The following is a 25,845-nucleotide window of genomic DNA, read 5'->3' as shown; positions in this document are numbered from 1 at the left end:
CTTTCAGACAGGGCTTCTGGAATGGTTCTGGACTCTACACACTCAGAGTCCAGGGTGGGGGCCTAGTTACATGGACGTCTAAAACTAATTCATTCCTATCTACTTTTCCAGATCTGAATTAGACCTAATTTTGGAGTACCACTTGCACTGCAATTTAGTCCTAGTCTTAATACACATCTGGGTGACTGACCTGTAATGATTTGGTTACCAGCACATTTGACGGGAGAAGAAAGAGCACCCCACAGACTTTCACTTCATCTTTATTAGAATTTTCCTTCTTGCTTTTTGGAAAAGCCCATGTGATTATAAAAACTAATCTACTATGCAATATTTCATATTTTAAGTCAGTCAATGTCTGCCATAAGAAAAATCCCAATCATTTATTGCACCAAAAAGACAGAGATGCCGCTGTGCAACATAAGCCAGTATTAATATTAATTATCAAGGAAGAACAAAGATAAATGCACTTAATGTTAAAAATCAACGGATATTTAAGGTGTGACCAAGATGAGTCAAATATGTATTCATGGAAGGAGAGCCATACTTCATATGACAGTCATACTTCCTACAATGTTCAGATGCCCTTATTGGTGACTATGAGCATGAATGTCACACATGGACACAACAAAGCAGAAATCATACAGTAAATGTCACCTGGAGCTCGCTGAGCTGGCTGCACATGACATCATATCCCAGAAACCCACAGGCCTGCCCCTGCCACACTAACAGCCCAGACATACCCCATCCCACAAGAAACCTTACCAGTGAATTTAGTGCAGAGAACCAAAATCAACAGTGTAAACAATATCAGCTACCATAAACAGTCTGGACAGACGATGGCAATCCTCAGTAAACATTAAAACACATGCTGCAACCCCCACCCCATTCCTTTAATCTTAGTGAACGCAACTATAACCACCGCAAAGTAACAACTGCCATCTCAAGAACATCAGAACAGACAGAACTGGGGGACAGACACTATCAGGTTATAGTTTTCTTTGATTTCACAGTTACAAGTACACGAGTACAGTGTTACAGCCATCGGAAACCCCTATTGAGTCTGTTGTCTTTCCGGGAAAAACCTGTAGAATAAATAAACATTTCTCTGATTACATTATGAGACAGTGCAAAGAACTGCACCAAGGCATTAGAAGGAGCTGCACGAGTGTCAGCCACAGCTGAACATACAAGCCAAACTGCCTTTTTTAGGCAAACAAGCCATCAAAAACAGTTAAAAGATGTTTAAAATGTTATTAGTGACAAAGGTAAAGATCAGTGATAGCCCTTGATGCTAGCCAGCACTGTGAAGTGTAAAACACAATGTCAACTAAACAGAGTGAGGAAAGTGCATGAACTGAAGGAGTGACACAGGGACCCACAGTCAGAACCATGGATCAGGTGAGAGTAATGTACGGTTGGTTAGTATGGATGGGTCTACGTGATGCGATGTGGCTCGGATGACATTCCGTTACTTGCACTTAAAGCTGCTTCATAAACCCTAATTCCTAAAGTGACTTTGTCAAGGCATTGAGGTCATGGATCCAGGAGCAGGGAGCGATCCTGGAGCCCACTCTGCCCTTCCCAGGGTGCTGCCACTTTGGGGCGGGATGCTCCTATCTGATGGAGGCTGGGCTCTCCCCCTCCTCGCCTTCCGGAACGCGCTGGACAGTCCAGGCTGACGCCTCTTCCTCCGAGACCTCCAACTCGAGCTTGGGAGGTGGCGACATCTGTGGGACCTCCGCCACGTCCCCCTCCACCCTCTCCCCGGGAGGCTGAGGTACAGTGTCTCTGTAAGACTCATCTAGGTGGCAGACAGAGCTGGTCTCGCTGTACGAATCTGTGGACATCGCAGGGCGCCGGAACGCCTTCTGCCCTGTGAACGAAACACGCGGCGAGCAACGGGATGAGGCACACGCAGCTTCTTGGTTCAATACTGTCCGGCCGTTGCCACCTGGACAGGTTTCTGCTTATTTTATTCTTTTGTAATTTACTGTAATATTATTTAAGCAGGGTGCAGGAAGATACCTAGCAGCCGTTTGCCTGTAGAAGCTGGGGATTCAGAGAAAGCCTCTCGGTTTGTCTGGGCCTTCAGGGAGTATATGGGCTCTGTAGTGTCCAGAGAACCTGCAGAGAACAAATACTTTCAACCCCAGTCACTAAAATAATGGTAGTATATACCCGTCTTATATCAGCACCATCTGAGAGCTCTACAATCATCCTGGGCTTCGGTAAGGGTCTGGTGAAGGTTCTGCCTAATTTCCAGAAGACACAATAAAGCATGTGCAAACAGAACCTAACAGAACAAAGATATCAATCCTTAGAAATGATCCCTCAAGCTTCTCTCATTTTTTCCCCCCACAGTCAACCACAAACACTAAGGAGTAATAAAAATATCAGGAGTGGATTTAGACAGGGAGTTGTGTCTGTTTGGTCACGATCATAAACGGTTCAGCAGGGCTTTCTGCTGAGAACAGGCAACTTTTGCGAACCAGTCAAAGCTGCTATATTGGCTTCCACTAAGGTGCCTGTGGAGCTCAGAGCATGTGGAAGGTAGTCTAGGTAAACTGGGTACCTGCAGCCAGGTCGAAGGTTCTGCCCTTCACAGAGCTTTGGAACGGAGAGAACCAGTTGACCACAGAGCCAACAAGAGGGATCTGTCGCAGCACCCCCTGCAGGTAGTTAGAAAGGAGTGCAAGGCCAAGCCACATTTAAAAACAAGTTCTAGTCCAGTGTATTTTCAGACACACACATACATACATACCTGAACCCATTACCCACCTCCCACACCTCAACACATACACCCACCCCACACATGCCTACCCCCCACCCGCACACTTACTCCACCCTACATACATCAACCCTACCCTACATACACCCACCCCACACACACACTTACTCCACCCTACATACACCCAACCTGCACACACTTACCCCACCCTCCATACACATGCCTACCCCACCCTACACACGCCAACCCCACCCTACATACACCTACCCGACTCTACATACTCACGCCACACACTACTACCCCACACACTCCTATCCCACCCTACATACACCCACACACTCCTATCCCACCCTACATACACCCACACACCTCCTCGATGAGTTTTTCCTCATTAGCTCTGCGAAGCTGCTCCTCAGCCTCCAGGATTCCCTTCCTGACCACCTCTGTCATGTTCTCCAACAACTAGGAAGAAAGAAACACTGTACGTTAACATAACAGCATGCCTCTTCTCACCATTCTTTATTTCATTCTTAAATGTTTATTTACATAACTGCATGATGATTAAACATCTCAATACCTATATGACAATTTTATTTACATTTTCAGCATTTGGTAGGTGTTTTTATTCAGAGAGGCAGGCGTGCATTTCAGTATGAGACTACATGTTCTCACTGGGAACCGAACTTTGTGTTGCTAGCACCACACTCTTCCTGCGCTACCAAGTGAGCTACAGGAAAACGATGCCTTTGTGCCTGTGGCAGGGCTGACCATATACCTTCCCACTCTCCTCAAGTTCTCTCCCAATAGAGGCGATGGTTTCCACCAACACTGCCACATCTATGTCCTCTGGTACCATCCCGATAAATACACAGTTCCTCTCTTCACCAAACTCAGGCCCTGAATACAAATAATTTACTGTGTATACATACTGTACATACAGAAACAAACATTTTATTACACCAGAACAATATTGAACATGGGTTAAATTGGAGGCAGTAATTTAGGTGAAGGGACTCAGACCTGTTGAGAAATCCAAGTCTGTGTCGAGCTCTTTCAGTTTTTTCAGCAGGTCGCTGTTGATCTTCTCCATCTGTTGATGCCTTCTGCCTTCATCCAGGTCTGTCCTCCTGGGCTCGTACCTGTGGTTAGTCAGTGTCAGTTCTCAAAAGCGTTTCCCATTACAAAGCACATTCAACATCTTTGGGTCTCACAACCTATATGTCATTTTAGAGCGCTGGGTCCGATACTGTAGAGGTCATTTTAAAGCGCTGGGTCCGATACTGTAGAGGTCATTTTAGAGCGCTGGGTCCGATACTGTAGAGGTCATTTTAGAGCGCTGGGTCCGATACTGTAGAGGTCATTTTAGAGCGCTGGGTCCGATACTGTAGAGGTCATTTTAGAGCGCTGGGTCCGATAGTGTAGAGGTCATTTTAGAGCGCTGGGTCCGATAGTGTAGAGGTCATTTTAGAGCGCTGGGTCCGATAGTGTAGAGGTCATTTTAGAGCACTGGGTCCGATACTGTAGAGGTCATTTTAGATCGCTGAGTCTGATACTGTAGAGGTCATTTTAGAGAGTTGGGTCCAATACTGTAGAGGTCATTTTAGAGCGTTGGGTCTGATATTGTAGAGGTCATTTTAGAGCTCACCCCATAGAGCATATTCTAAACACACTGCACGTCTAGACGTTTCCCTGCTCATGAACACCTGACCCAGCCCAAGAAGAGCATTAAATGCATCTAGATACACACCAGGTGTGTGAGACTTTGGAAGGCACAAAATACAAAGGTCACTTTATCACTTCCGGCCCAGTAGGGGGAGCACTTCTAAGATTTAAGAACATGGCCAGAAGATTCAAAACCCAAAAGAAAAAGTGACCTGCCACCACTAAAAATATATTTTACATGTAAACCTGAAAACTAAACAGTCACACTTTGTCAAAATGTTCAGAGCATCATAACAGCTTAACACAAGTATGTTAAGAATCTTTTGGGTTTTTTCCAGCTGGAACGGGAGGTGCTCCCTGACCTCAGGGCACCCAGACCGGCCCAGTTCAGGTCCTCCACGTAGGACAGGACGGCGTGCTGGAACACCTCCTCCCTGAAGTCCTGCCTGGAGCGCAGCGTGCAGCTCAGAGAGGGAAGCAGCTCCATCAGCCTCTCCGACAGCGCCATCACATCTGCCTCCTGAGTACCCAGCACTACAAAACGCACGCACACGCGGGTGTGTAGATACAGGCGCCCACGCCCACACCCACACATACACAAGCGCACATGCAGGTGTGCACGCAGAGGTGCACGCACATACATGCACAAAGTTGATTTTTCTGGTGTGAACAAAGTTTTGACACGTGTGCTATAAAGTGAATGCAGTAAAGTTGAGGCACATATGCAAATGTTTGAGGCGCTCCGTGAACACACAGGTGGTGGAACAGGGCAACGCCCCCATGGAAAGTCTCACCTGCGGCTGTCATGATGGGGTTGAAGCGAACGCACACGCCTTCATCCTCCAGCTCCACCACGTCCACGCCACTGGCGGGCACCAGCCGTGCCAGCCGCTCACCAAGCTGACAGCAAACACACACACACACACCTCTACTGCAGCTGTACAACACATTCTGTCCAATTTGCTGTTTATTGTGCACAACATGAAGTATTAAATGTACTATGTCAGGTTTTTTAACAAAAGGTCCTTCCACTACTAAAACAATTTTGGATGTACAGTTGAACAAAACCTTTGTGGTCTTGTTTAGTCCAAACTGAAATCAGGCTTTCCAGCATCCTCCCGCCCCACAGACACTCACCCATCGGTTGAGGGCATCCTGGATCTCTCTCTCTCCTGTCGAGTAGCCCTCCACAGATCCCCCGCTTGAGGCTGTGAAAAGTGGGGAAAAAACAAAACAAAACAATAAAGCTTCAGGTTTTGAGGCAAATTTGTCCAGTGACAAATCACTTTGTAACATATTAGCTTGAATCCCGATTCCACTGTAACTATGACAGTATACATAGCATCTGGAGTCCGTAGACCACATGACAGCACAGATTAGTGACTTCCCTACTCAAACAGAACAACTGAACCCGGCAATGCACTGATGAGTTTGGATAAAATCTGAATAAAGGCACTGAAGCCTCTTGTATGAGGTAACTGAACTCATATGCTGAACTATGTCTGGGAATTTAAGTCTCCAACTTCTCCCTTCAACTTTATGGCAATGAAAGAAATGATAAGGACAGTCGCAAGCAATGCAAGTGAATTGCTCATTTATTATGAACACACACACACACACACACACACACACACACACACACACACACACACACACACACACACACACACACACACACACACACACACACACCCTAAAATTCCTTTTCTGCCATTAACAGAGTATTTAACAGAGTATAACAAGGAAAAAAGTTACCTGAACTGCTGTCTGGGGAGAATCTAAACACTACCACAGGAGAGCTCAAGTCATCCTCCACCTGGAAAGAGAGGAGAGAGAGCGAAGGAGCAGGAATGTGTCAGAGGGAGAAGGAGAGAGAGAAGGGAGAGACAGCATCTCCCATACCTTGGGACATGTAAATATGACCATGAGACGCAGCCTGAAGTCTTTATGTCATGCAGATAAGCAGCACCAAGTGAGTCGTGTGTGAACACAGAGGCTCAGCTCTCAAACATTCAATGTAATGCCATGGAGACATTTAGCTTGTGAGGCACCGATCAGGAGGGAACTGGTGCTGGGACGTCTGTGATGCTGGATCCATGCAATCCTCGGTGCTAAAGGAGCGCTCGAGTGAACAAGCAAAGAGCGTCTATGGACTGTAGTGAAACACAACAAGCTTGTCCTTGTTCTCACGTCAATTACAGACCTGGACAAACGGACTCAGTGGTGACAAAGGGTCACGACCCAGAACCCTCTCTTGAATAGCAGGGGCGGAGGGAAGATACGATATCTGTACCGCTCTTTACAGTGCAGCACCCAGGTTGGCAAGAACAGATGCTAATCAGTCAGCTGTGTATCATATAAGCTGCTTCAATACGTTTTTTTTTTTTTTTAAACATAGATCTGACCCACCCTGACCAAGGGGCATGACCTCTAAAACACAGCTTAGTGTTATTTATGTTTTTTTGAAACAAGATCGGTGCCTCTTGTGCTTTGAGTTCATTATAAAGAGAAAATTCAGGTTCTCTTAATAATGCACCACGCAGAAAATGAATTTTGGATGACAAAACTACAACGGGCCTTTGTGTCCTACAAAAAAAAAGTCCAGGCTGTGTGTTCTGGGTTATCAGTCTGTGTCTTATATGAATCCACACTGTGAGACATCAGTTTGCCAAAGTCCCGGAGCTGATGGCTCATGACGTGACGTCTCTCCCGGAATGTTTGCACGCATGCTGCACTTGCTGATGGGTCTGTGCCCGCGGGAGAGCCCTCAACGTGAGCATCAGCGCTGCAGGTGGACATGGTGCAGGGGGGGTGTAGCGGTGGTGAAACGGAACGAGACGCAGGGTGAGGAAGAGGGCGGGGTGAGAGCAGGCGAGGGGCGGGGCGAGGGCAGGCGAGGGGCGGGGCGAGGGGGTGCACACAGAGGGGTGGGTCCCACCTACAATAGAGAGAATAAGAGAGCCCAGCACGTCCCGCAGCGAACCACCGGAGATGGGCGGGACCCGGGAGTGAGACACCACACCCTGAAACCAAGGCACCCATTCTCACTAGCACGCTAGTGTAGATCCGCACAGTACTGACACGCACGCATGCGCACACACACGCACACAGTACTGATTGCTCGTTACCATGCTCAATGCCTCGAGAAGAGAGACCTCACGGTCAAGGACATCCTGATGACGGTGACACAGGAAGAAAGGGCTTGTTTTTAAGGTCTGATATACTGAGCGCTTAAAAAGCCACTCAGACATGCTGTTCTGCAACATGGCTCTAAATGTGCTAGTGTTGTGGCTCTGGACTAAAGTTTAAACTGTCAAATGCTAAGACCACAAACAACCCAAACACTTTTCTCTTACATTTATAGCATTTAGCTGACGCTTTCATCCAAAGCAACTTACAATTATGAGTGAATATAGTTTGAGCAATTGAGGGTTAAGGGTCTTGCTCAGGGGCCAACAGTGGTAATTTGGCAGTGGTGAGGCTTGAACTGGCAACCTTCTGATTATTAGAAAACTACTTTAATCACTGAACTACCACTGCCCTTAAACTGCGATCCTGGAGGGTGTGGGAAAACAGGAAGCTCTCTCCTTTGCGCGTGTTATTCTGTCACTCTCAGCGGCGTCAACGTGAGTTCACCTACCGAGGTCTTAATGGAGGTCAACGTCTTCAGCTGCTGGAGGAGCTGCTGACTCTGTGGGGAGACACAGGTCACACAGAGGTGAGCGGGGGGAGGGGTGCGGGCGAGCGCGTTCCCAGCACCTTACGCGCCGCAGAGCCGTTCTCACCAGCTGCGAGGCGTGCCTAATCCGCTCCACGATCCCATCGTGTCCCAGGTACTGCAGGGACAGCCAGAGGGGAAGGGCGCGCAGCTTCTCCACTGGGTGGCTGGAAGTGAGGCCCGCTGCTAGAGACTGATGAAAAGGGAGAGCGCCCTCCAGAGGCAAGGAGGACAAACAGCACAATGACTTCACATAAGAGGTAAGGCCCTAAGATATCACTAGACTTAATGCAAAATGCTGTACAGAGGTTTTGTATCATTCGTTTCATTCTCCACATCAACACATACAGTCTCCTCTGAAAATAGCCAGTCTGAGGGAAGATTGTGAATGCACATTTGTCCAATTTTGTTTGTAATTTGCCTGGTTTAAACGTTCACTGACCAGAGCAGGATCCTCGTGTCTGTAGAGCGTAGCAGCGGGCACTGCAGGCAGACCCAGCCAGGGCCCTGGGGTTAATGTCATGCTGTCACTCTTAGTGGCTGCCTGAAAAAACACACAGTCATTCCAGCACAGTCTGGACCACGGAACTGAGCACTTTTTAATGCTCTTCTACACAAACCAGACAAACTCCACTAACAAACCCCACCAAAGATCCAGAGGTGGCTTGAGAAGGTCCTATAAAAAGGAGAATCCACATACCCAATGTGTGCGATGGCCGTTTGTTTGGTCAGTGTGGAAGTGGTGAATATAATGGTGGGAATAAATAACACTCATACCATGATCATTGAGGAAACCGGACTGAGGGCCAGGGTTGCCAAGTTGAATCTATGAGTTATGGAACAAATACACATCAGTAGCACGTTTAAAGAAACACTTCCTCAACAAGACCTCGCTAGCACTGAAGAAGAAGCATTCAAGATCATACTAGCATTTTATCATATTAGCAACTTTTATGAATTACAAGCACTTCCTATAGATAAGGAGCACAAAAAAACATATAACCTTTAACATCTGAAATGGGAAAAGAAAGAAGTGTATGTATCTATGTGTTCGTACTGATACACACCCCTCCACGTGAAGCCACACGTTATACTGGACACACAGTTCTTTCAGGCGGCCTAATTTGTCTGTATGACCCGCACCGGGAGTTCCTGAAGGAACGACAGAACATTTTGACTTTTGCATTATTATTTTTCACATTCCTAAAAGTACTGAATCAGGCTGGTTCTGTATACATGGTGAAGTGATGTAGCAAGCAGACCTGCATTTGCTATCAATAGCAAAGGAAGCTTGCCACTCTCCAAGTCCTCCCTCATCAGCTTGTCTAGTAAGGCGACATCCTGTGAGGACAAGACACTGCTGAAGGCACAGTGCATCGCAACACCTCGTATACGAAACGTCGCAACATCTCAAAAACAAAAGCACATTATTATTATTGTTATTATTATTATTTACATTTATATAGTGCCTTTCTCGAACTCAAGGACACATTACAGACAGAAATCACAGTGTAACGCAACACCTCAAATACAAAAGAGGAAAAATTAACTCCAACCATTTGGTGCTGAGATCCAAACATGGTGTTGCATGGCACACAGCAAAGGGTTGACAAAGGAAGACCAAGCTGAAAAGAAAAAAAATGTACACTCAAAATTACTCAAGTGTATATCAGCTAACATGGAAACACCACCACCACCAAAAAGAGAATAAAAGGATCTCATTCCAAGGCTGGGCAGTGGTGGTTCAGTTATTAAGGCACTTGACTTGTAATGGAAGGTTGCCAGTTCAAGTCCCACCACTGCCAAGTTGCCACTGTTAGACCCCTGAGCAAGGCCCTTAACCCTCAATTGATTAAAGTTGCTTTCAGTCATTTTTGTAAGTGGCTTTGGATAAAAGTGTCGGGTAAATGTGGGTTTGTGAGTATTATAATGGAACATTTGCTTCTGTAGCCAATGCATTTTTATTCTGTTCTGCTCTGACTGCTAAAACATGTGAACCAAACCATCAGCATTCTACAGCCTTTATTTACCTGCCTCAGGTTGGTTTAGAACAAAAGCATACACCTGCCCAGCCTGGAATTCCACAAGAGCTGTGCTGAGCTTTATTTAAAAGGCTCTGACAGGTGTACCTGGCTGCACAGGTGCTGTCCTAGGCCTGGCCTGCAGGCAGCGCTGTGGTAGATCACAGGATGTCTGAAGCTGAGCATGGTGAAGCCCTCCGTGGCGTAGTCCTCGTAGCGAGCGTTGATGATGAGACGGCACACCTTGAGCAGCCCCTCGCGGTCGTCGTCGTGGAAATACACAGAGCCGCTTTCGTACCTTAAAGCAGAACACACCACATCTTAGTGCTCACGCGCTCGCGGGCTCGTTACGGTTCGGTTTGGACAGCGAGCACTGCAACAGCGTTTAACGCAGCGCTTATTTCCACCTGCTTCATAGACTCCCAGCGCTCATTTCAAGGCCTCTTGTGAGACTGCCTGCAGACGCACCTGAAGAGCCGGCAGAGCCAGAGGGTGGTGTCTGACAGGATGCGTGTCGTGACCTTCCTCAGTCTGTCCTTGTCCAGCACCGAGATGTAGGCGGCCAGACTGTGTCCCAGTAAAGCCATGTGTCCCTGCTCTCCCACACACTGCATCCTGCTGAGGAAACAGGCAAAGAGGAACACACCCACACACATACACACATTCTTTTCTAGATCATTGCCATTTTAACTGTATTGTCCTGACTGTGGAGCTGAATATATTGTCCCAGAATATATTGTCTGTGTCAGTATCTAAAATGAACTAAATAAAACAAACTTAATAAAGAATCTACAACTGACTGTATAACTCCAAACACAGCTTACTCCCAGTATGCAAAGCCAGCATTTCCTGCATCAGGACTTGTTTGCGGTGTTCGGAAATATTAACTTACTGACAGGCTGTGCTATTAAACTGCTCACAGTAAATGCCACACCTGCCGTGGGACGCGAAGTGAAACTGAGCTGATAGCTGAATAACTCTTCAACAGCTAACTAACTATTCCTGATCTAACACTGTGAAAGTGATGAAAGAAAAAATAAATTAACGATTGGGCCTACCGATGAACTAGTTTGTCCTCTTCATCATGCATGAGGTTCTGAACTAGCTGGAGAATGGTCACCATGTCCTGACCGCTGGAACACAACAACATATTTGAAAGCAACATCAAACCATAAACTCCAGCGATATTCATCAAGCAAAGGAACTGACGATAATTAAATCTCCGGATATTCGGTAACAGTGAGCTTACTTTCCCTGTAAGGGTCCTGGAATATCCCTCCAGCTAAACCTCTGCTGCTCTTGGTTCTGTGCCGTCCAACTGTAAACAAGATGCATATCATCGTCACAAAACCCTCACCTGAAACAAACCATCATGACTGAACATGCCTTGGCGTACAGTTTTCAGTCACGGCTGCATGAAGTGTGTTCTCGCCGCTGAGATTTGTTTCAGTGAATTTACTTAGACGAAGTCACAAGAGTGAAGAAATCTTACGTCCGGTCACTCTCCAGAATCTTCATGGCATCGGCGAGGTGATCCCCCATCTCAGCAAGCACTGGATCCATCTATAGGCACACATTCTAAGCATTTTACTCACCAGCTACAACACAGGACTGTCATTTGGTCTGGGGCATTGTTTTTGGTATTGCCTTATTACTACTTATTTATTTAGTAGTTAATTAACACAGGGAAATACCAATAAATATTTAAAAATCTACTTTACATTAACCCTGTGTGTACATGACTATGCATGGATTAAAAAATGCTAGTGAATATAACTGTCATAACTGTTATTATAAGGATTATTAAAGCACTGTGTCTACAATGCCTCATTCTGATTGTAAACTTTGCGAGTACAGTATAAAGAAAAGGGACAAAATGTACTTTTAGGCACTGTATTAAGAAAGTCTTCAGTGACAATGTGAACAGGGTGTTCAGACATGTTTTTCTGACTAATATCTTCTATATGCGGTACTATGCTCTAATATCCTGCTTGCTGAACGTAAATGTTTGTAGAACTGCCATTTTTACTCTGACTTGATTTGACTTGCATGACGACACGACAGCCTAACGCTGAGCGAAAGGCGCCCTTCCAGAAACGCGCGTGTAACGAGGTTCTACGGTGTGGGCGTGGCTTAGGCCCGGTACTACAAATCCCATCAAACCGGATCCTCGTTATACGCTGTTGGCCAACGTTTGACAGAATAATAACAAAAAACGTCACCATTATAGCGCAGGTATGAGATAGCTGAATTTTATTCTTTGAAATGTCACCGAGTCACTCGATTTGACTTCGCAGAGCAAAACCCCTTAACAATTAAGTTGCATTTAACGTGTCATATCGGCACAAAATCTGGTTTGTAAACTTCAGCGTTAATGCACTGAGCTTGCAGGACCTGCTAATAGCTCGTAACAAAAACGTAGCACAGAATGAAACTTGTTCGGGCAAATCACCGAGTTCACTGTGTGCAAATCAAGACTTTTGAAATAAAAACTAAAAGAGCTCCCTATGGCAAAAGTGCGCCTAGCTGCGTGCTATTTAACCAAATCAGCTATCCTAGCTAGTCCTTGTAAGTCCTGTGGTGAATGTAATGTCACGTTCTTCTGCATTCATACCTTTCAATTAGCTGCTCCTCTAAATATATATAACTAAAAAGAAAGAAGTCTCCAGATCCCCGTGCGGATGCTCAGTCGAAATGTTTTTTTGTTTTTAAAAATCGTAAAGTGAAAAAGGACAATATTCCGTCTTCCGTACCTTTAGCAGTCAGCTACTTGTGCCGTCCGTGGTAACGCCACTTCCTGGTGTGCTGGCAGCGCTGACGTAGTATATTCATACATCCCCGTGACCCGACCGCGCTCGGGACAGGCGCTATAAAATATCATCTTTAATCACTCCTCCTGTGGACCGCTTGCTAGAATTTGGAAGAAAAAACAACAACAACTGAAAATCATTTTACAAACATTTCCTGTGTTTGTCCAGCTAAAACACTGGTCATCACAATAGCCTTACGAAATTACAAATGACTGCACTAACCGGTGTAGTGCTATATTATATATGGATATATCGGTCTGTCTTAATGCTTAACGCAGTTATCATGTCCTGCTTGTTAAACCCGGACTGTGCGGCGGCTCTAGCCCACGCATAGCCCGGTCACTTTACCATGAGGTCCGCATGGACCGTGGCGCAGGCCCGGCGCGCACCTGGAGCACATATCTGCGACCACTGCCGTGCGCAAACGCGCAGATTAGCGGGGATCCGGCGAGCAACGGGCGAAGCAACAGGAAAATGCTTCTGTATGTCCGGACCCAAAAGCGTAACCTTTCGATCTAATTGCTAAATGGATCAATCGTCTGTTACAGTTTCATCTTGCAACGTCTTTTTAAAAAGTAATATGTTCGTATGAACTGTCCACTAAGCGTTAGTGTATAATCCAATTTAGCCATTAGCGGCTGTGCATTGGATATTTTATTCTCTAGTGCATTCTTCAAGTTTCGTGGTGTCATGCAGTTAATTAACCACACTAATCATAGCCACAGTCGGCTAAACCGGCAGAGTAGCAGGGAAGGAACATCGGCAGGACTCGTTCTAGTGTAACTTGTTTTTAAGCAGTGGTCAAAGACTGTAGACTGTCTTTAGGCTCTCTGTTTAAAGATAGGCTACCGGAGGCTACAAGTCTCCAACGAAAACATTAAAAACAAAATAAATTAAAAATTAGAAACTGCCTCATTAAAATGAGAAAATCACTTTTCAAAACAGCAAAAGTGTTTCCTTGGATAACCAACGTTACGTTGTACGGATGCTTGTTCGCTGGTGGAGATTTTGTTCATCAGTACATCGCGCACAGGGATGAGATTGACTGGAGACACACGAGAAATGTGGCGCTTGTGGCCAGTAGCTTCCAGGGGAACTTTAATTACTTCTGGTTGCGGGCTTTGGAACGACGATTCCCGGGAAGGTCGCTTGGTATGATCTCCCGCAAGTTGCTCTTGGACCAGAGTTTTGCATCACCACTAGCGACAAGTGTCTTCTACACAGGTAGGCTAACAAATTCAGTGTCCTACCATACTTCAATTTATATATATATATATATAAAGTAATTGTGATTCAGTCTTGGATGCAGGTGAATTTTCCTCTCCATTTTAATTAGACCACATCACCGTTAAAATAAGAAATGTATAAATTGGAGAGAAGTCGATTTAGGCTGCTTAACGTACGATGTCCGTTCTTTTTACAGGAGTAAGTTTTTTGGAGGGCAAAGAAGACGTATTTGAGGATTGGAGGGAAAAGTTTTTTAACACATACAAGGTAGGCTGTATGGATGAGTGGATTAAGGAAGAAGTCATACTTCAACAATTAGATTACACATTATCAGACCCCTGCGGCACAGGCTGCACCACCTCCACGTGGAACGCAAACAGTAACGGTTCAGACATAAACCGGTGTGTATTATATCACAAATATAGTTAAAGTCATATTTTAATTCATAATGAGCTCTTTAGAAATGGTGTGTTTATGAACTGTTGTTTGACTGGGAGTATATTTCTGTATTCCAGACTGGACTTATGTACTGGCCATTCATGCAGGTATGTGGAATATATTACTCACTCTGTAGATATATATACACGGGGTAAAACACCCTGCTCCTTTGTTTTGTAAACATGTTATCACACACCTGTCCTGTTCGTGTTTTCTTTTAAAACTAATCATGTATTGTTAGCACTGCGTTATTAAAACAGGCCCATTTCTGTTTTCTCAGTTTTGGAATTTCATGCTGATGCCGCCGTATTTGCGCGCGGTGTTCATGGGCTGCTCCGCGTTCATCTGGGCCACGTTTTTATGCCTCACGCAGCAGAGCGGCGACGGCACGGTAGCTGTCGCTCTGGAGAGGATAATGGCCCGCCCCCCAGATGAGGCTCTTGGCCAACGAGAAGTGAAAACGGGACAGTGCAAATGAACAACGTGCTGTTACAGGACGACATCTCTGTCCTTCAGTGGGCCTAGGGATTCACAGCTCTATTTTGTGCCTTGTGTATATCGTGTGTTTATTTAATGTGTTAATATTTCACAGAGGAAAAGCTGTTTCTTCACTTGAAATGTCTTTAATTACATTAGACAGCTACTGAACCTGGATACCATATTAAAATAACTTCCTTATTTAGACATTACTGCGTCAGACGTTTTATCCTCAATGTCTGTATATATATATATATATATATATATATATATATATATATATATATATATATATATATATATATATATATATATATAACACAGACGGGCATTGAGAATAAACAATAGCTTATGGCAATTACTACCTTTTATAGCTTTATAGTGCATTTCACACCTTTCCTTATGTTAGAATGTTAGAAGTGTTTTTTTGTTTTTTTTATTTTAAAGAGTTCATTTTGGTTTTGGACTACTACTTTAATGTGGTTCGGGATGCACTCAGCTCTCTCCTAGTCCTGGATGCACTTGGCTCTGTGGGCAGTAGGGGCTCAGTGGTTATGGTGCTTGGCTTGTGGTTGGGAGGTTGCTGGTGGGAGCCCTGCTGCTGCTGAGTTGCTGCTGTTGGGCCCCTGAGCGAGGCCTCTTGTTTTGGCTGCCTGGGAATATCCTGGCCCACACCTGTTGCTGGTGTGGCAGTCAGCAGTGGTATTCTGTTCTGCTGTGTGTGTGGCTGCACCTGGCTTTATCCTAGTCCTGGACATAGCACAAGCCTACCCCTGCTTTGCAGATTGGAGTGTTTTCCCTGCTCCTAACTGAAGTTGACAGAAAACATTTTCAGTTTTTTATATAACATGTTTCACACTAGATACTGTAACAAAGCTTTAGGTCCAAGGTCTCGCATGAACACACCAAACACAACAGTGTAAATGAAACATTTCCTGCAATGTGATAAGGAAGAATCTCTTAAATGTATGCATGTTTTTTTTTAGCTCTCTGACACCCAGGACAATGATTTAAAAAGTAGACCTACATAATTTATCCTTCACCTCTTTATCCTACATGTAACTACTCATACTTTTGATTTTATTTGTATTTTCAAATTGAATAAATTACAGGTAAAATGCCTTCCCCTTAGCTTTCTTTTTGATATAATGTGTTTGTCGTGGTCAGTGAAACAAAATTAAACAGATATTGGGTTTGTAGATGTGTTCCTGCGATTGTTGCAGTGGTGGTGAAATACTGTGCGTCCTCATTTGTCTGTTTTGTTTTTGTTTTATATATATAAATTAAAATGTGGTGTATTTGATATGTAAAATGATACCTGGGATCTTTTTCAAACATGATTGCACGTTAGATCATAAAAAAATAATACTCCATACTAATAAATAATTAATAACGCACGATTTCCAAACAGTACTGGAGCTATTGATGCCATGGTCGGCGCGCTGTGAGAATACCCGAGTGTATTTAAGAGACAGCGCTGCTTCCTTCTCTTCCTGCTGGTTACGGGGCGCCCACGCCCTGCATCGCCACTCCCTCATACAGCCACAGGTAGAAGGCAGCGGCGTGTGCTTCACCTGGCCACCTTTACCTGGAAACGCGGATATTTCCAAACTTTAAAAAAATGCTCACTCCATCAAGACAATGACTGTTTGAGAAAACAAGCCAATAGTCAGGGAAAGGTTCCAAAACACGTAGTAGTTATGGAGGAAGTTTTCGGTAGCCTTGGGCGATGTTCTTGTGCATTTTGGCTGGCCGTGGCGTTTGACGTATTTGGCCTAATAATTCTATTAGTAGGTGTTTTTGCAGACCTTTTCTTCTATGACTTTCTTATATATGCAGGCGCCATAATCATTTTCTTGAGTCTTATATGGTGGGTTTTTTGGTACACCGGTAACATTTCGGTGCCCCCCGAAGACCTCGAGGACGACGTCGGTTTGTTGAAAAAGGACCGAGGTTTTGTTGGTGTTTTGCGGAGAATGTCCAGCCGCCTTTCCAACGGAATTAGGAATTCTATAAGGAGAAACGGGACCACAGGTGGTCAGGGAACGATGCCCGGGCACTCTGCTCATAGACGACATGGCGCTCGCCAGGTACCGGTGACTCTCCCAATGACTCCTCAAGAGGACGTGAAGACCGTGTCTGCCACAGTGGTAGGAGAAAGCCCAGTACCAGACAGCCGCGTCGCAGAGACCTCAGCCATATGACCACTTACAGGTTATTACCGCATCCACGTGTCCAAATATGCCTTAGCTGATCGCTGCTGTTTTTTGTCTTTAATACTACATCATAAACAGATTTGTTAAGGTTAATTATCTAATAGCTTCTATTCTTAGTGGCACCATGGAATTATTATGAATTGTAGAAATATATAAGTATAGTTTGGCTAAACTTGTAAAGGTTACCTAGTTTTTAATAGATTTACACTTTATTGTCTATCTTTTTTTCCATTTTATTTGGAAAGGTTAACAAAGAAATGAGAACAGGAATAGTCTACTTATCATTCTGTTAACCATTAACGCCATCACCAAAGTCTGGCATGTAAAATCACTTACCTGAAACGTCAGGTGCAGACTGCTGCACCTGAAGTGGAAGTGATGTTAACTTAACCCTCTACAGTTATTATATATATATATATATATAGTTTATATAGTTCTATATAGCATATGGTACACACAGCATTTTAATTACTATATTATGACATGCCAGTGATAAGTAAGACCTCAAAGGGTTAATCAAACACATAGGCATTCATTATTTGTTCTACCTGTACATGATACAAAATAACTATTCACCTAAACAGACTTAAAATAGGGAAACCTAAACTTGTTTTATAGTCAAGAAAACGTCCAAAAAGAATTTGACAGCTGTGTAGATTTTCACTAAAATCATTTCAGTTTTCTTTTTTCTATTTGACAGCACTCAACAGAAGAGGAAACGTTCAGGAGGAGTTAAATGTTAAAAGCCGGTTTAAAGCTGTGTGCTTTATGCTTTTTGTAGTTCATGTTATTAATTTGTTTACAATGTCATGTAAATTTTCTCAAAATTGCCTGCTTTAATCTGATCTTTAATCTAATTTGATTCTTATTTTTGTTTTGTGCCTTGGAAGGTATTACAAACTACCAAAGAGCAGCTTTAAACTACAGTCATTACCATAATGGACTACACTAATGGACATGTCGATGTTTTGCATAAATTTCATTCAATTTAAATTTTAAATTATTTTTTAGTGAAAATGTAGGCTATAACTGTTTTTCAGGTGCTGCCTTTAGAGTTATAGATACACAGTCAGGTTGTAAGAGAGTTGAGGACAGTTTTCATCCTATGTCACATGCCTTATTTGTCTCATTGTTTACATGTGCCCAAAACATGATACTTAATTGCTATGTTTCTGTTTTTAAAATTCAAACAATTGCAGGTTTTTTTGTTTGATTGTTTCTTTTTTATGTAGCCTCATGTTTATAGACATAACCCAGCCTGCAAAATCCTACTACATGTGCTTATTTCCAGATGCTGCACAAAATTGTGAGAACTGCAATGAACACCTTGAAGCTTGGTAAAATCTACTGGTTAATAAAGAGAGCTGTATTTTCATAGACATACTGTGGGGATTTGTGGGGTTTCTCTTGCTGTTGAAACTGCTGCTTGTATGATTTTTTCTCTAAGATACGTGGCAGTCACATTTCACAACCTTTGAACAGTAGAGGGTATTTTAAAGCGTACTCGCTCTTATCTTTATTTGCTCATATAAATTTTGAACCTCAGAAGTCGTCCAGAATTGTAGGTAGTAGTCTAGTCGCATGCTTTTCAGATTTTCACCGAGGAAAAAAAACAAACTTTGGCCATTTCAACCACAGTTTAGATTACTTAGTAGGATGTAGATTATGCTATTGATTACAACCAAAAAACTAAATGGATAATTCAAGATGACAACCATGATTTAAAGAACTGCTATAAACCTATAGTGTGGTCTGCACACTTTAGCCTTGTGTTTTCACATAATAAACCACAGAGAATAGGTCAGAGAGAAGCATGGCGATGGCAGGTGTACCTCGAACATCACTTTTTCTGTCAACAATAGTAGTAAACAATACCTAAACAATAGTTAACAATGCCTTCCTCTGTGATTAAACACACAATACAGCCCACTGGAAAATGCACGCCTACATCTAGAGGCGAGTCAAATGACTGGATTCCCGTAATACTCGTCCATTCCAAGCAGGCTTCCACTCCACGACGGTAGGTGGCGCTGTCTAAGACGAAGTCCAACGGCGTCGTTTCTCGACACGCAAACATATGTAGCCAGTGCTTCCTGTTGCGAAATGTTCGGCATGGGTCTCGCATGCACTTGTTTTCCACCTAAAGGATTAATTACAGCTTCAAATGTACGTTTTTGTAATCTCTGGTACGTAGCGATACCTTTCTGTTATAAGATTAAAACATGAAGACCGCAGCCTTTACACTTTTCAGTCGCTCGTAGTGAGGGGAACATGTCGAGACTTGTCCGAGACAATATTCTAACGTTATAACGTTACATTATCCAGCTAGATCCAACCAAACCGACAACGTTCCGTTATCAACGACATTTAAAATTCCTGCTACACACACACCTCCTGCTACCTTCATAACCTTTATAAAAATGTTCTTTTTGGTTCGATATGCTCAAAGCCATGTACATGGCGCACACGTCGAGGAATACTAGTGATACAATTCATCGGTGCTCGGTTGTTGCTATTCATTCTCCTGATTGCGGCATTTGTTTTACAGTTAACCGACAGGCTTAGCTAAGGTAGCTAGCTAGAAAGCTGTCAGAGATACGACATGGAAGTAGGAAGAGATTTCATCAATACTCCTCCTGTGAAAACGGTGCGTTTTGGTGACACCGTTGTCAACACATTGGCTAAGCTGAAACAGGTGAGATAGGATGCCAAAGTCTAGAAAAAGCATCCCAGTAGTGGATTACTAACATGACTGTAACATCTGTAATGAGCTAATATGTCATTGAACTCGCCTACATGTCTGATTATTTCTCAAGGGAGACACGAGTGATTATGAAATGATAAAACATCAACTCTCAGATCCGGACATTAAGGTTAGTAGAGCAATATTGGACCAACGTGAAGTGCGTAACTAAATAATCTAGCTAATGACCCGATGTTTACCTCACCCTTCCCATTCTAGGATGCCCAGATTATTAACTGGTTGCAGGAATTCAGGACCTGCGTTACTCAACTTGGCAAAGATCACGAACAGTTAATCTATGTGGTTTTGGTAAGTACTACCACCGTTTATTTGTGCGGTTACTTCGGCCGCTGGAAATTATATCGACACGTTTGTGGTTCTCCTCTGAGCAGAGGCTACCATGGCTCGGTCGGACTCAGGCTGTGGTGGACGAGTACTTGGCTTTTCTCAGTAATCTTGTTTCTGCCCAGACTGTTCACCTTAGACCATGTCTCAAAATGGTTGTCTCCAATTTTACACCAAGTGAGTATCATCATACTAATTGCTTGCTACCATGTTATTGTTTTTGTAATATATATTGAATAGTAGAGTTTTTTTTTTTTTCATAATTTCTTTCAGAAAGAATAAAAATACAGGAAGGAGACGTGGATATTTCGGATTCGGACGATGATGATGATGAGAGTGCGTACAAGTTCTTTTGAATGTCTGCAGTGCGCTCGAGCGTGGCCTGCGTGCTGGGCCCGTTTGTGTCTCTGTAATGACCGTGTGCTCTGGTCGCAGTGTGTTCACATGTCCTGTTTGGAACTTGTAACAGATAATTCTGTTGCCTGCCGATCCATATGTCTGTACGTTGGTTTTAACAAGGTTGTACCATAAGCTTGGATCTACTTCACAGTTTCCAACTGTTTGTCCCTTTCAAATGTATGTAGACCTGCCCAGGATATTTGAACACTGTCATCAGGCCCTGCAGATGATTGCAAGATATGTACCTTCGTAAGTTTGCACGGGAGCACACACCTTTTGTTCACTTTCTTTGCTCCATACTGAAAGCTGAACCTTTTTTCCCTCCTGTATGCAGTACCAGCCGTTTTCTTATGCCCATCCTCACCGAAAACTTTCCTTTTGTGCAGAAATCGCCCAGAACGCTGGTAAGCTCAGGGGTTTGTGAACCCCCCCCCCCCCCCTTTTCAACACTTCCCATTGCTCTTGTGCGGTGTTCATGGAGGCTGCTGTGTGTGTGTGTGTGTGTGTGTGTGTGTGTGTGTGTGTGTGTGTGTGTGTGTGTGTGTGTGCAGGAGTGCTACGTCCACAACCTGCTGAGAATCACGGTCTACGTGCCTGCCCTGAGGAAGGACGTGCTTGAGCTCATCGTCAGCAAGATGCTGGCTTTGGACGTACGACGCGCCGCTCGCGGCCATCGCCTCTGCTCCCACCACGCCCTTTCTTAATCGAGACTTTAGGCGGCTGTTATACATTTTTTAGGAAGGCTGGTTCAGCGGAAAGGTGTTATCCCACTGTCGTTGGCTTGCAGGTGAGCGCCCCCCGGAGTGAGATTGAGGAAGTGGAGAGTTCGGGAGAGCAGGACCAGGGCGGAAAGGCACACGATGACTTCCTGTTTGACATGGTGAGCTGTCGAGCCTTAGCAGTACGTAGGAAAGCACCTGAACCATCATGAATGAGCAGAATAAACACAGCTGTGCCTTTAGGAAAGTTTCTTTCCTCATAAACGCATCTTATACGTCTTTGACAGTGTTGTGTATCCGCTGGGCATTTCACCTCCTCTGTGCGTCTTGGCCTCACTTAGTTCTGTGTTTCCCACTTCTGCCATCTTTAGCAGCAATGTTCACCCTTTCTCTCCTTTCACTCCCTCCCTCCCTCTCTCCCCGAGGATGAGGATGAAGACTCCGCGGTGACCAGCCCAACAGGCCTGCACAGCTCAGCAATGCTGCACCCGGTGGCAGAACGGCTGGACACCCTGATGGGAGTGCTGCTGGCCTTCGTTAAAGACATGTGCCATGTTAACGGTGAGGGGCGGGTCACGTGCCGTGTTAAAAGTGAGAGGTCGTGCAAAGCGCTGGTAGCCAACTGGAGCTGCTGTCGCCGACAGGTTCGCTGGACACGGAGAAGGCCAAGGCTCTGTACAGGGACCTGGTGGGCGTGTTTGACCGGCTGGTGTTGCCGACCCATGCCTCCTGCCACGTGCAGTACTACATGTTCTACCTGTGCAGCTTCCGTCTGGTGAGTCCCACGCACGCGCATCCTAAAACGTCGCGCTAGGCCGTGCTTGGTACCTGCTCGCCGGAAGTGTCACCATGTGTCTCCCGTGTTCCAGGGTTTGGCCGAGGCCTTCTTGGACCACCTGTGGAAGCTTCTGCAGAACCCCTCTCAGCCGCCCATCACCAGACAGGCCTCCGCCAGCTACATGGGCAGCTTCCTGGCCAGAGCCAAGTTCCTCCCCGTAGCGTACGCCCGCATCGCTCACAAACCGCATCCACCACAATCCGTAAAACGCAATCCGTAAACATTTCTAGTGCATAATTGGCTTTTACGAGTCATTTCCTCAGCCTGTGCCACAAGCCATCGCTGGATATGTTGTGCACATAACACGTTCACAGTGTCGCACGTTTCACAAATGACATCATTGATTGTACTTCATATGCTTTGACCTAAGAATGCAGAGTTCAATGTTTTGTGTCAGACGCTGCCTTTTTAAAGCTGATACAAGTGATTTATTTCAAAATCGCATCAACTAAAGTGCATTACATCTTCAATTTTCTCTGTCATTCTCTTTTTTCACGTGTGTGTAGCACGGTGAAGGCCTGCCTGGATTTGCTAGTGTCTTGGCTCCACCTCTACATAGACAGCCAGGACTCGGGCCTCAAAGCCTTCTGTGACGTCTCCCTGCATGGGCCGTTCTACGCTGCCTGTCAGGCTGTGTTCTACACCCTCATCTTCAGACACAAGGCCATCCTGGAGGGCAGCATGAAAGCAGGTCTGTCTCCAGGGCCCTTGTTTATCTACACTGCATAGAAAAGGTTCCACATCTTTGCAGACAAGTGACCAGTTTACAGTTTTCAGACACACAAGATAATCAGGATTTAAATTAAGCCTGTGTGCACGAATTGTATGCTTGCCTGGGATGAGATACTTGAGATACTGTTCATAACGTTCATCTGCATGTTCGTTTGCAGTTATTTGCATATCAAGCTACACTCATTTGCATGCACAAGAGCGCTCAACTACCCATGTTAAAAGAGCAAGTGCAAATGGTTTTTAGTTTTTATTTTAGTTATTCAATCATTTTAAATGAATATAACTATGGGTGAACTTTACTTTTCCTTAAAAGACTAAACTGATTTTGTTTTTATGATGTAATGGGATAAAACTAATGTTCACAAAGTTGGTTTAGAGTTGTATTAAACTGTACATCAGGAAACTAAATGCATTAGACAAAAGTAAATCATGGTGGTCTGAGAATCACTGACAGACTAGCAATCACTTCCAGAGAATGCTACTAACCAAAGTAACAGAAATAACCATCTACTGTTGCGTTTATTTCTCTCACGCACGAGTTTTGTTGGCCAGAGTGGAATTTGTGCTTGCACGAAAATAATTTTCCACGAGTAATTTTCCTCGTGCGTGCAAGTATTTATGGGCAAGCATATTTTCTGCCACTGGAATGGCTCCGTAGCCGTGGTCCCAGGACATTGTGCTGTGTGTCAGGTTTGGACTACCTGCAGAGGCTGAACCTAGAGCGGATAGTAATGTGTCGGCTGAACCCGCTGAAGGTGTGTCTGCCCGCCGTCACCAATATGTTCGCCGCCATCACCAGGTAAACCCGACCACTCGGTCTCTCAGCGAACACCGTAAATGCGCTTGCGGGCCTGGCGGAAGCCTAAACGGGTCTTGTACCGCCCTTCTCGCTAGGAAGTACCAGCTGGTGTTCTGCTACACCATCATGGAGCGCAACAACCGCTGCGTTTTACCTGTGGTGAGGAGCTCCGTGGGGGGAGACTCCTTATCCACCAACACCAACCCTCTGGACACTTTCTTCCCCTTTGACCCCTACCTGCTTAAGAGGTAAGGCTCAGCCCTTGTGTCTACGCCCTGCTCCTGATGAGACAGTGGCAGAATCAGCTTCATTGTTTTCTATTATGTCAAGTTTTTACAAACTATTTTATTCATTTCCACTCAGGTCTAGAAAGCTTTTTGAATCCATTTATCAAGTGTGGGAAGAGCCATCCGACTGTGCGTTGGACGTACGGAGCAAAGACGTCAGAAAGGTAAACATCTTAGCATCTTCTGTACCTGAAGTGTGTGGTGGTGCGTGTGGGGTGTGGGACACGGGGCGAGAGCCTCAGCACAGAACAGCTCAGTTGTCTGCTGCTCCAGCGAGACCAGGGCGCCTTCCAGCCTGGTCCGCCGAGCCGCGCTGGAGGAATCCCAGCCCACTGACGCATTCTGCTCCTGTCCCAGGCTCCTGCAGAGGACGAGGACGATTTCCTGCACGGCCAAACCCCTCAGGGGGACATGGTGATGGGCGGGACACCTGGTTCCTACGAGGCACACCTGGCAAGCCCCAGCAGCATGGGGTCTCCACCCATCGCCTTCCTCCAGCGGCGTTTCTGATACCCCAACACACACACACACAATCCACCAGACCAACAAACTGTATCTCAGCACCACCAGTGGGCGCTCACAGGCTGAGCAGATTTGCTTTCCTTGGGTTTCCACAGAGGCAGTCCTGTGTCCTCAAAGACACCAGGCAATGTAGTGCTTTCCCACTTTACACACAAGCCACAGTAATGTCAGGTGAAGTGACAGATTTGAGACAGACTTTGGGAGGCTCGGTTTTGTGCATTTTAACAAGTTCACAAAGGTAGGAGAAGCTCGGCCATGTGCAAGGGACATTTTTTCAGAGGCCCCGAACTTTCCCTAAAAAGGCAAACAAATGGACAGAGTTGTGTTTAATGTAGCATTCTACTCAGAGCCGAGTAGAGTTGCTAATCTTTGTATTATATTTTCTATTTATTATGGTTGGAGATATGTGATTGCCCGAGAGAGTTCCCGGGTTAGTCCTCAGCTTCTAATAGTGTTACTCAGTTTAAAGGCTGTTGGAATAAATTCTCTTCCTTTTAGATTTTATTCCCCCTTATATATATATATTTTTTTTCTTTTCCTTGTCAAATTCCAAGAAGCAGACTCCATATTAAAATAATTTGAAAATAAAAGATGAACTGTGACTTATGAATCCAGGTCAGTCATTTTGTATAAACATTTTTTATTACAGACAGGACATGTGCTCATTGTGCTAAACAACGATTCTTAAATATTATTGGGTCTTTGGTTCAAGTCCCTGTCCTTATCAGGAAGGTTTCTGCTCTTTAAACCACTCCAGGAAACTACCTTTCCAGCTGCTGTGGAATAAAATTTCACTTTAAATTTAACCCAGGTTTGTGAATCAGGAAGACTGGTGTTGTGGTGATGGGTGAGGTTTCCTTTAGCGTGAAGCCGCACATCCCTGCACAGGCACACAGATGGACCAGTCTCAGTGTGACCCGTACACACCCCTGCACAGTCACAGATGGACCAGTCTCAGTGTGACCCGTACACACCCCTGCACAGTCACAGATGGACCAGTCTCAGTGTGACCCGTACACACCCCTGCACAGTCACAGATGGACCAGTCTCAGTGTGACCCGTACACACCCCTGCACAGTCACAGATGGACCAGTCTCAGTGGGAACTGTACAGACCACTTATTTGGACAATTTATAACTACAGTCTTATTAAGTGACAACTTCC

The 25,845-nt window shown here is 44.9% G+C and overlaps 4 protein-coding genes across 10 annotated transcripts; 3 read left to right on the top strand and 1 right to left on the bottom strand.

The window, feature by feature from the left end:
* Positions 1–244: 244 nt before the first annotated feature.
* On the bottom strand, positions 245–12,932 carry pdxdc1 (pyridoxal-dependent decarboxylase domain containing 1). Of its 5 annotated transcripts, none has more exons than XM_035527852.1 (24): positions 12,883–12,932; positions 11,622–11,692; positions 11,379–11,447; positions 11,188–11,262; positions 10,598–10,747; positions 10,238–10,427; positions 9,665–9,733; positions 9,371–9,449; positions 9,176–9,260; positions 8,886–8,934; positions 8,551–8,652; positions 8,176–8,301; positions 8,031–8,081; positions 7,333–7,413; positions 6,146–6,206; positions 5,528–5,598; positions 5,185–5,290; positions 4,753–4,924; positions 3,749–3,867; positions 3,504–3,625; positions 3,098–3,190; positions 2,573–2,669; positions 2,026–2,124; positions 245–1,873 (listed from the first exon to the last, which is right to left on the bottom strand). In XM_035527852.1, the coding sequence occupies exons 2-24, from the start codon at positions 11,690–11,692 to the stop codon at positions 1,614–1,616; spliced, it is 2,397 nt and encodes a 798-aa protein (XP_035383745.1). In that variant the 5' UTR covers positions 12,883–12,932; the 3' UTR covers positions 245–1,613. The 5 variants fall into 5 exon arrangements, with proteins under 5 accessions (XP_035383745.1, XP_035383740.1, XP_035383749.1 ...); XM_035527847.1 differs by having other exon boundaries at positions 12,744–12,923; XM_035527856.1 differs by having other exon boundaries at positions 10,598–10,744; positions 12,744–12,923.
* Positions 12,933–13,238: 306 nt separating this feature from the next.
* On the top strand, positions 13,239–15,327 carry mpv17l (MPV17 mitochondrial membrane protein like). Its single transcript, XM_027015702.2, has 4 exons — positions 13,239–14,163; positions 14,363–14,433; positions 14,682–14,711; positions 14,885–15,327. Exons 1-4 carry the CDS (start codon positions 13,860–13,862, stop codon positions 15,080–15,082), a joined length of 603 nt encoding a protein of 200 aa, XP_026871503.1. The 5' UTR covers positions 13,239–13,859; the 3' UTR covers positions 15,083–15,327.
* A 1,263-nt stretch (positions 15,328–16,590) lies between these two features.
* On the top strand, positions 16,591–18,651 carry si:dkeyp-72e1.6 (transmembrane protein 238). 2 transcript variants are annotated; one of them, XM_027015728.2, is made up of 2 exons: positions 16,591–17,295; positions 17,998–18,651. In XM_027015728.2, exon 1 carries the CDS (start codon positions 16,782–16,784, stop codon positions 17,283–17,285), a length of 504 nt encoding a protein of 167 aa, XP_026871529.1. In that variant the 5' UTR covers positions 16,591–16,781; the 3' UTR covers positions 17,286–17,295; positions 17,998–18,651. The 2 variants fall into 2 exon arrangements, with proteins under 2 accessions (XP_026871529.1, XP_035387037.1); XM_035531144.1 differs by having other exon boundaries at positions 18,589–18,644.
* A 708-nt stretch (positions 18,652–19,359) lies between these two features.
* rrn3 (RRN3 homolog, RNA polymerase I transcription factor) lies at positions 19,360–25,283 on the top strand. 2 transcript variants are annotated; one of them, XM_027015660.2, is made up of 18 exons: positions 19,360–19,463; positions 19,846–19,992; positions 20,114–20,170; positions 20,260–20,349; positions 20,433–20,562; positions 20,659–20,721; positions 20,970–21,033; positions 21,119–21,188; positions 21,336–21,434; positions 21,572–21,664; positions 21,929–22,064; positions 22,148–22,278; positions 22,373–22,503; positions 22,848–23,032; positions 23,764–23,872; positions 23,968–24,120; positions 24,236–24,323; positions 24,517–25,283. In XM_027015660.2, exons 2-18 carry the CDS (start codon positions 19,900–19,902, stop codon positions 24,667–24,669), a joined length of 1,845 nt encoding a protein of 614 aa, XP_026871461.2. In that variant the 5' UTR covers positions 19,360–19,463; positions 19,846–19,899; the 3' UTR covers positions 24,670–25,283. The 2 variants fall into 2 exon arrangements, with proteins under 2 accessions (XP_026871461.2, XP_026871460.2); XM_027015659.2 differs by having other exon boundaries at positions 19,360–19,483.
* Positions 25,284–25,845: the final 562 nt, after the last annotated feature.

This window comes from Electrophorus electricus, chromosome 1 (genome assembly GCF_013358815.1).
Source record: "Electrophorus electricus isolate fEleEle1 chromosome 1, fEleEle1.pri, whole genome shotgun sequence".
NCBI lineage: Eukaryota > Metazoa > Chordata > Actinopteri > Gymnotiformes > Gymnotidae > Electrophorus > Electrophorus electricus.
The sequence above is the reverse complement of the archived record's forward strand: the minus strand, read 5'-3'. Positions and strand labels throughout refer to the sequence as shown.

Coding starts and splice junctions, on each gene's coding strand:
- pdxdc1 (XM_035527852.1), bottom strand. CDS start 11,692: ATGGATCCAGTGCTTGCTGAGATGGGGGATCACCTCGCCGATGCCATG. Junction 5,291..5,527: donor AGGATGCCCTCAACCGATGG/GTGAGTGTCTGT, acceptor GTTTGCTGTCAG/CTTGGTGAGCGGCTGGCACG. Junction 2,125..2,572: donor AACCTTCGACCTGGCTGCAG/GTACCCAGTTTA, acceptor TGTTCTCTGCAG/GTTCTCTGGACACTACAGAG.
- mpv17l (XM_027015702.2), top strand. CDS start 13,860: ATGAGAAAATCACTTTTCAAAACAGCAAAAGTGTTTCCTTGGATAACC. Junction 14,164..14,362: donor GACAAGTGTCTTCTACACAG/GTAGGCTAACAA, acceptor TTCTTTTTACAG/GAGTAAGTTTTTTGGAGGGC. Junction 14,434..14,681: donor AGTTTTTTAACACATACAAG/GTAGGCTGTATG, acceptor TCTGTATTCCAG/ACTGGACTTATGTACTGGCC.
- si:dkeyp-72e1.6 (XM_027015728.2), top strand. CDS start 16,782: ATGGAGGAAGTTTTCGGTAGCCTTGGGCGATGTTCTTGTGCATTTTGG.
- rrn3 (XM_027015660.2), top strand. CDS start 19,900: ATGGAAGTAGGAAGAGATTTCATCAATACTCCTCCTGTGAAAACGGTG. Junction 19,993..20,113: donor CATTGGCTAAGCTGAAACAG/GTGAGATAGGAT, acceptor TTATTTCTCAAG/GGAGACACGAGTGATTATGA. Junction 21,189..21,335: donor AGAAATCGCCCAGAACGCTG/GTAAGCTCAGGG, acceptor GTGTGTGTGCAG/GAGTGCTACGTCCACAACCT.